Below are 8482 nucleotides of genomic sequence, written 5' to 3'. Positions count from 1 at the left end.
GAATATAAGCTCGTAATGTTTTGTTTGCAAGGGGTGAGTTGATGATAAAAAAATTTTCTGAGTTCTGCGTATTCTTCCTTTTTCATATGACTAATGCAAGTGGAAGCCCCATCTTGCCGCATTCTTTCTTTAATGAATACGAAGGGTTGGATCAAAAAGCGAGAATTTATTACATCTATGAATCAAAATAAGTTTTTGTGGTCTGATCACAATATTGCATAAAACTTAAACAACTAAAAATAGAATTAAAATTGAGTTTGAACGAACAAATGCGCGATAATTTCCAAGAAATCATTAAACCTATTAATACATTATGTTACTTATAGAGAGTCATTGTATACGAGGAGCAAATGTTCGAACACAGGATTAAAATTAATGCCTAAACGACCAGAAAAGTAATGGCTATTTGTCATGTATCATACAAAACTTATAAGTAGTAATATTTGATAACTAAATCGCTTGAACTGTGTGTCATTTTTATAGTTTGTTACTTTATACGTGTGACTGTTATTTTCTAGTATAGTTACTTTGATTCTGTGTTTAAGGTAGAAATAGATATAACATATCTTTTGCACATTTAGTTGGACGAAGTGTCCGGCAATATAAGCGATTTCAACTACTCCGTTGAACGTGAAAGCGTTTAACTATTTTGTTCATAATTTTTATATCTAGCACCAGCGTGAAGACAAATCTGCGTGTCAAACGAATGATTCTCTTTGGTCTACGGAAATTATATTCCAAAATTCACCAACTGAAGGCCGGTTTACTTTTTCTTCGGTGCAGAAGAAGATTGGCCTTGGTTGGTCGATTGGAACACCGACGAAGCGGACATCAGGTTCTCAATGTATTGACCAAGAACCTGATTTTCAGAGCGCAGTTTAAGATTCTCCTCCTTCACGCTGTCTACGCGTTGCGACAGATCATCCAGTGTGTTTTGCAGCTCCAGTACCTGCGTTATGAGTCGTGCCCTTTCCTCTTGTTCGTCCGCATCCGGACATTCGGCTTCCAAAAAATGACGGGGGCTTGTATTCCCATTAGTGTAAGAACTAGCAATCGAATCCAATGAGCGTCCGTTTTGCATGTACTTTGAGCTTTCGTCGTCGTTGATGATTACTGTGTATAAATAATAAGTCAGTTTAACAAATAACCTTTTTGATCAAAGATTTGGGCGATTTCTAATCTAGGCACGTTCTTGTTCTATACAGTAACATCAAATTGGGAAGCAACCAGAACGTTATACAAAAAAATATCAAGTTTCGGTTTCTGTGGGTTGTTTTCGCCATGACTCACCTTCCAGATCATCATCCGCTAGGGGAATATCTTCCGTGGAATTTAGTGACATTGCAGAAGTATCCATCTTACACTTTCTACTGCACCAAATTCCTAATAATCGAAAATCCTTGCAGCCGAAAAACTGCAGATTAAATTTTTTAAAGAATTGATTGACTGAAAAATCGACGTTTTGCAAAATTATGACGTTTTGACAGAATCTAAAAGTGTAAACAAAAAATAAGAGTTGCCAAAATGTTGACTAGGCATGGGCTCTTAAATGCGATGAAAATTCTGAACAGTACGGTGTTGTAGAATGAGTTCGAATTGCTTCGAATTAGTAAGATGTACACATCAACGTTGCCAGGTATACCGATTTCTCGGTATTTATACAGGTTTTTGACCTCTATACCGCAATACAGATATGTACTCCCAAAATACCTTGGTGACATTTTCCAGGTACTTAGACTATCCCCGCCGGTGCGTGGGTAGAAGTAATTTGGCAACCATGATCATAACAAGATTCCACACAGGCAGTTGCTAAACTGGTTGAGAAATAGATATCAACTCGTTTAGTTATTAGCGGGTTTTTAAATTTAGCAACGCTTTCCAAGCATATTAATCGTTTCTATTTTCACGTATGATTCCACATTGCTTGAATGACAACCGCTGGTGTGGAAACGCGGTTGAGTTTTAGCAACCGTGGTATGCACAACCGATGTAGAAAAGAGTGTTTAAGCAAAGACATCATATTAACAAGATACTCAGCTCTCACATTTCCCGAACAAATCATTGACAACATCCTTTTTTGCGAGCATGTTGCCCTCAGGTGAGTCCGCGTCGAATCTCACATATAAGTAGAGGAGAGAAATGTCAAATTCGTGCGCGCCAAAATAGCAGGGCTGCGCACCCATACAATTGACATGATATGTTGAATGTGATGCCGTGCGATGGCGTTGTTGAACTGAAGATTGATTTCGCTCCAAGCTGACAGGGTCTGGTTTAAGTAAAATAGTATTGCAATGCGTAATCATAATAGACACGCATTTAGATACTCACTGGTGGGCATGGTCTTATGTAGAAGAAATTCTGATACGTACAGATAGATTTTTGTGCCGAATACAGATTTTTGGAAAAATGATCTGACAACGCTGGTTCACATTAAACTGGAATATATAATGATAATTGAGCGTATACTTAAATTTCTTACAAACAAAGATTTAAATAATTTTTCAAGAAAGAATACAGTACAAAAAGTATGACAAAAAGAATTCAATTTATACACTTATCATATATTTAAAAAGTCGCTCTTTACACGTGATATATATACATTTTATATATGTGTATTTGTATTTAGATTTCACAACTGAAACACAAACTAATCGAGCTCTATCTAGAAATCTTCAAATCCAGCACACATAGTGCTCAAACAAAAAAACTAATCTATTCCGAAATAATTTCACCTTGTCCCGCCCAATCCTTCCTGAGCTCCAAAGTCCAGAGTAAGGGTGAAGATAAAGTGCGGAAAAGTGAGGCGTGACAAGGGTCATTTAAGTAAGCAGAAGGCTTCTCGTATCTAAACTTTTACCTTCTACCAGAGGAGTCGAACTTAGGCATCTTAGCGATACGAATCATCCGAGTCTCTGATATGTCAGAAAGTAAACACATTGTGTGAAAAGCCGTCGTGGGCAGAATGTGACAACTTCTCGAAACTTTACTTCTGCTGGTTCGGATAGTAAATGGCAAACGACCTTTGCTTTTGCTTTTTGCTAAAGATACAAAGCAAAAAAAATCAGAAATCAGTCTCCAAGTAGCACACTTTATTACACTCCAATGACAGTAACTTATATGACACAAATTCATGGAAGCCTCTTACGTTTTTCAGGTTACATAACAGTTATATGTAACCTGAAAAGCGTAAAAGGCGGAGCTTATGCGACTTACCAAGGATTGCCAAACAACTTCTCAATCACGAATATTTGATTTGATTCAGCGTGCACATCAGTCGCAATGAAACAGAAAATAAAAGTTTGTGCCAGGTTACAATTTGTAGATGCTTTTCCCATTCAACATTTACGACCAAAAATTGGCATCCGATAATCAGAGTTAAAATCTTAAATATTCTTTAAATTCACTATATCTACTCAAAATCTAAGTGCTATTCGATATTTATGGTGAAGTTGATCATTGTATTTATTGAATTTGTTATTTTACTTATTGGGTCTTAGAACATCGACAAACAAAATAATATTCGTATTTTTATGCCCGTCATATTAAAATTTGTTCAGATAGAACTTTTTATTTTATTAATATTAGTTTTTCATATACAAAAGTTAGACCATTCGCAATAATTAAAAATTGCCGTTTTTTTTTCAAATTCAATGAATATTTCATTCCCTGGTCATAATGGTAGCCATTGGTATGTTTTTCCATGCATGCACAGCCTGGACAAAGTGTAGAAATATTCTCGTCAGTACAGAGAATGTACTTCCCAAAACGTAACAAGTTGGCTTCGCACATGTACTGGCAAATAATTTGCGTATAAGCGCAAATTGAACGAGAGCCATTTCTTTAAACTGAAGGTATTTTATTCTACTTATTGATTTAATGTTATTGTCCGGGATAATGTACGGAAGCTTTCAATCGACATTGTAATTGTATTTCTTTGTTGCACAACAACGAATTCGGTAACCGATATGAAATCATAACTTAACTTTGTAATGTGTCACTTTTTCTTTGTCACATTTTGTTATGGTGACCAGTTGGCGACAAAAAACAGTCAATGCGAGCACGTCGTAAGAGTTAGATTACCAAAACGTTACGCAGGAACTTATTGTAACTTAGTATGATGATATGTGAATTCGTAACATTATTTTGACTCCATTGTCACCATTATAATACGACTTGTTTCGTCGTCATTCGACCATTATGCAGCATCTGTTTTATTTTATTTTTTGTCGTGAATACGACTTACTTTACTATGGGGCGCCTTTTCAAAATTTACCCTCTGAGAGAGTGATAAGTTTTTGATCGTGAATATCTCCTGTTATATCTAACGAATCAACATAATTCTTGCTACATGCCATCGGAAATATGATCACAATTTTATGATAAAACTTTCAGTTGTGTGACATATTCTTAAATAGTTCACAATTAAACTTTTCTGAAATGTTTGGTATAAACGAGTATCAAAGAGGATAATTCATATGGCGCGTTTGCCTTTCTCGTATTTTGAAAGCTCATAGCTCAGTGATCTGTAGAAGGATTTATATAATCTAACTACCAATAGAATCGAAAATCTTCGACTTGAACGTGTATTACAACAATATTGAAGTTTTTCAATAGTACACTATTGAAAAACCTGTTTGATTTAACCCATGACAGCACCAGCCAATCAGAACGCGAGATGTCTGTATCTATACAAAAGCATCCATATAAAAGTTGAATGGTTCATTTTTCCTATCATTTGCTGAGCAACTCTTCCCGAAACAAGACACACGACAGCAACATCGAGGACCTGTCGTCTCATTGTTTCCCGATATGAATGCACGAGACACCGTCAGCACAATGACACCGAAAAAGGCAGCCAAAAAGTCCAGCAAGGCCCATTGCCGAAACAAGACACACACGAGAACCATCTCAGATCTCAATATTTCCTACCAAAAGATTCATCAAGATGGGAGTTAAAATAATTTGCACCGTCACTAACACATTCAATTACGAACGGCAATGCGAAAGCGAAAGTGATGATTTTGAACACATTTTTATACTAGTATACAAATATGCCGTGCGAAACAGAGTTGCCACAGATCAATATGTATTTTTGTCGCGATTACTTTAGTATGTGGCCGAAAACAAAAATTTTTAGAACAAATGTTTCCACTTGATTTGCGCATTCTACTTTCCAGACGTATCAGAACTGGCTAAACTTAAAGCAATTCTAAATATTTCTTTATCACAGTAATGTGGTCATCCTGAAAAGGACGGTGTTTTCAACTGATGGCCAGCTGCAGATGGCGAGGGATGATTTTCGTTTTCGTTGTCGTGGGCAGCGTTACCGGTCAACTCCAACACTTCGGCAACCAAGTACTCCATCACTGCCGCCAGATAGACCGATGCACCAGCACTGACACGCTCGGCGTAGTTCCCCTTCCGAGGCAAACGATTGATTCTGCCGCCAACTGGGCACTTCAGACCAGCACGGTTTGAGCGGGACTTTACCTTGCCCTTAATTGTTCCTCGACAATATGCTGTTACCAGCTCGACGACCCATTCAGTATTACTGGCTGCCGCTCTGCTAACTCTCTCTTTTATATCGTTTCACTGTTTCCCGTTCTGCGTATAGGAAAGGGATTCTAACAAAGGGGACGTCCTACCGTGCTACCACTAGCACGTATAAAAGGAAATGTGATGTGAGAAATAGCGTCATTTAAGTTAAAGCAGCTACTCTGTACGTACGAGACACCGTCAGAACGATGGCTCCGACAACAGGTAGAAAAGCAGATTTGTACCGTCACTAACACATTCAATTACGAACGGCAATGCGAAAGCGAAAGTGATGATGTTGAACACATCTTTATACTAGTATGGGGTCGTGTGAAAATATGCCATGCGAAACAGGGTTGCCATATATACAAGTTAATCTGTATTATTATTATTACTATCATTATTATTATTAGAGTCACTCTTGCATACCGGAGATCGTAGATACATTTCAGACCAGGCCATTGCAATTGTCTCGTACTGAAATTTCGAGAAGAATCAGATATCTTCGAACTTCATAGCTTCAATAAAAATAAACTACAAATTTGTCGTACCTAGCTTCCTATATTAGCAAATTAAAAAGGAATTGTTTCAAGTTTGGAATATATAGTTGTAGTATAGTAGCTGTTTAATGTAACTAATCTGTACTTTAATGTAGGTGCATCGCTTCAAATTCTAATAGTGAAAAAGAGGAAAGCTTGCACAATTCATACAATCAATCAACTAACTGATATTCGGAAAAGTGATGGGAGCGTGTCAGTTTTTTCGTATTCACGACATCCAGTTATGTCTCTGACATTACTCACCCGCCTTTTTTTTTTTAATGAACAGTTACACGTGCTTTTTGGGTCTTCAGATCAGCTACGCCATTGTACGGCATTACATATCATGTGAATTATGTGGGTGCGTAGTGCTGTCATTTTGGTGCGCACGAATTTGACAATCTCTCAGCTACACTCAGACAAAATGAGTAGTGGAAATCGTAGGGCCAGTCTTATGATGCATCAAAAACCACCATTTCAAAAGATTAATATGAAAAATATATTTATTATAATGTTTATGACTCTGCAATATACGTAACATTTATCACTATTATAGTTTTTATACGAACTACTTATGAACTCCACAGCAGGGATGCCAGGTTCACAGATTAATCTGTGTTTCACAGATTATGAACTTTGTGCACAGATTTTAAAAATGACACAGATTTTCACAGACTTATGAAAATGATCACAGATTTTCACAGATGTTGAAATAAATCACAGTTTTTTTTAAATCGAGCGCAGTTTAGCTCGAAAAAAGTACAGAGCTGTTGAGTAAAAAGGTACGAGAGCGTGTTGGTAGTGAGACCTTTTCTTTTGCTCACCAAAATGATTTTCGATGACCTTTTTTTGCTCACAAAATTGATTCCGAACTGCTATAATGGTACGGGTTACGAGCACAGATTTTCACAGACAGGTTTTTGGCTTGATCACAGATTTTTGAAAAAATGATCTGGCATCCCTGCTCTACAGTAGTTGCGAAATGTTATGTTTGTTATAGAAATTTCGCACAATGTTCCTAAAAATTTCGCATGAATTTCATAAGGCTTTTTATTGGAATACCAATTTTCGTGACTTCATAAGGCGGTCTTATGATTCGCATACGATATTCTTGTGGCTAAAAACCATATGATATCATTATGAAATGTCATATATTTTGGCCTGAGTGTACCTTATGATAAAAAAAGAACCGGAATTTTATTAAAAAACGCAAAATTTCAATTTTTAATAAATTTCTTTATTATCGCCTTCAAAGTACTCTCGTCCTGCGGCAATACATGCATGCCAACGCTTGATTCAATTTTTCATACAAGTTTTATAGGCCGCCGAAGGTATGGCCTTTAGTTCACGCAGCGAATTCTCTTTCATGGCCTCTATGGTCTCAAACCGCGTTCCCCGCAATGGCAATTTGAGTCTGGGGAAGAGGAAAAAGTTACACGGGGCCATATCTGGAGAGTACGGTGCTTGGTTGAGTTTTTGGCCAAAAACTGCGACACAACCAACGCTGTTTTTGAATTAAATTCAGCTTTTTTGGCACCAGCCGAGAAGCGACGCGTTTCAAACCCAAAACATCTGTTAAAATGTGTTCGGCTGATCCATAAGATATGCCCAACAACACAGCAATCTCGCTAATCGTACAGAACGATTTTGTAACACGATTTGCTTCGCCGATTCAATGTTTTCTTCAGTAACAGATGTTGTTGGGCGGCCAGGGATCTCATCATGATCCAAGCTTGTACGACCACCTTTGAAGCGTTTATACCACTCGTATGCCTGTGTTTTTCCTAGACACAATTCACCAAAGGCCATTTCTAACATTTTCAACGTTTCGGAACACTTAAATCCATGTGCAACACAAAATTTGATGCACGCACGTTGTTCTAAATTTTCATCCATTATAAAAATAGCCACACGCAAATTTTTCAACTTCTTTGTATAGACGCCAAACAAAAACTAATCGTACGATATGCGTCAAAATTTGACAGAATGTGTATAAAAGAGTTGCCAACGTTGAGAGAGTAAAAGTTTACCGATTGGACAAGCGCGGAAATTTTAAAATGAAAATTCCGGGTCTTTTTTGATCATAAGGTATACCGAACTTGTATGTACGAGATTTGTTGTGCACTCGTCCAAGAGTGCCATAGTGGCAAAAATGTTTGTCGCTTACGATTTGTTCTAAAATTTGAGAACTGGATATCTTGATAATATGATTTCTTTGATAGTGTGCAGTTATAGATTTGGCGTGAACTGTGTGTAATACAATATTTCTCTTCATGCTGTACATTCATGTCTCGCACTTTTGGGGAGCTTAAAAATAGTCGAACAAAATGGCTCAACCCATAATTCGAACCTTACAAAAACTGTCAAAGTATGATGACAGGAACCATGCGATGTTTTCGTAGTGCGTA

At 37.2% G+C, this 8482-nt stretch overlaps 1 protein-coding gene across 1 annotated transcript; it reads right to left on the bottom strand.

Annotated features, from left to right (window-relative positions):
* Positions 1–169: 169 nt before the first annotated feature.
* Positions 170–1483, bottom strand: LOC131432164 (short coiled-coil protein B). Its single transcript, XM_058598276.1, has 2 exons — positions 1291–1483; positions 170–1113 (listed from the first exon to the last, which is right to left on the bottom strand). Exons 1-2 carry the CDS (start codon positions 1355–1357, stop codon positions 764–766), a joined length of 417 nt encoding a protein of 138 aa, XP_058454259.1. The 5' UTR covers positions 1358–1483; the 3' UTR covers positions 170–763.
* Positions 1484–8482: the final 6999 nt, after the last annotated feature.

The sequence above is a fragment of the Malaya genurostris genome, chromosome 2 (assembly GCF_030247185.1).
Source record: "Malaya genurostris strain Urasoe2022 chromosome 2, Malgen_1.1, whole genome shotgun sequence".
In the NCBI taxonomy this organism is placed as follows: domain Eukaryota; kingdom Metazoa; phylum Arthropoda; class Insecta; order Diptera; family Culicidae; genus Malaya; species Malaya genurostris.
This window is presented reverse-complemented; position numbering and strand designations above follow the sequence as displayed.

What these genes read in the sequence shown, in the direction of transcription:
- LOC131432164 (XM_058598276.1), bottom strand. Translation starts at nt 1,357, where the DNA reads ATGGATACTTCTGCAATGTCACTAAATTCCACGGAAGATATTCCCCTA. An exon ending in AGCGGATGATGATCTGGAAG is followed by an intron (nt 1,114 to 1,290) that starts GTGAGTCATGGC and finishes ATTTATACACAG; the next exon opens with TAATCATCAACGACGACGAA.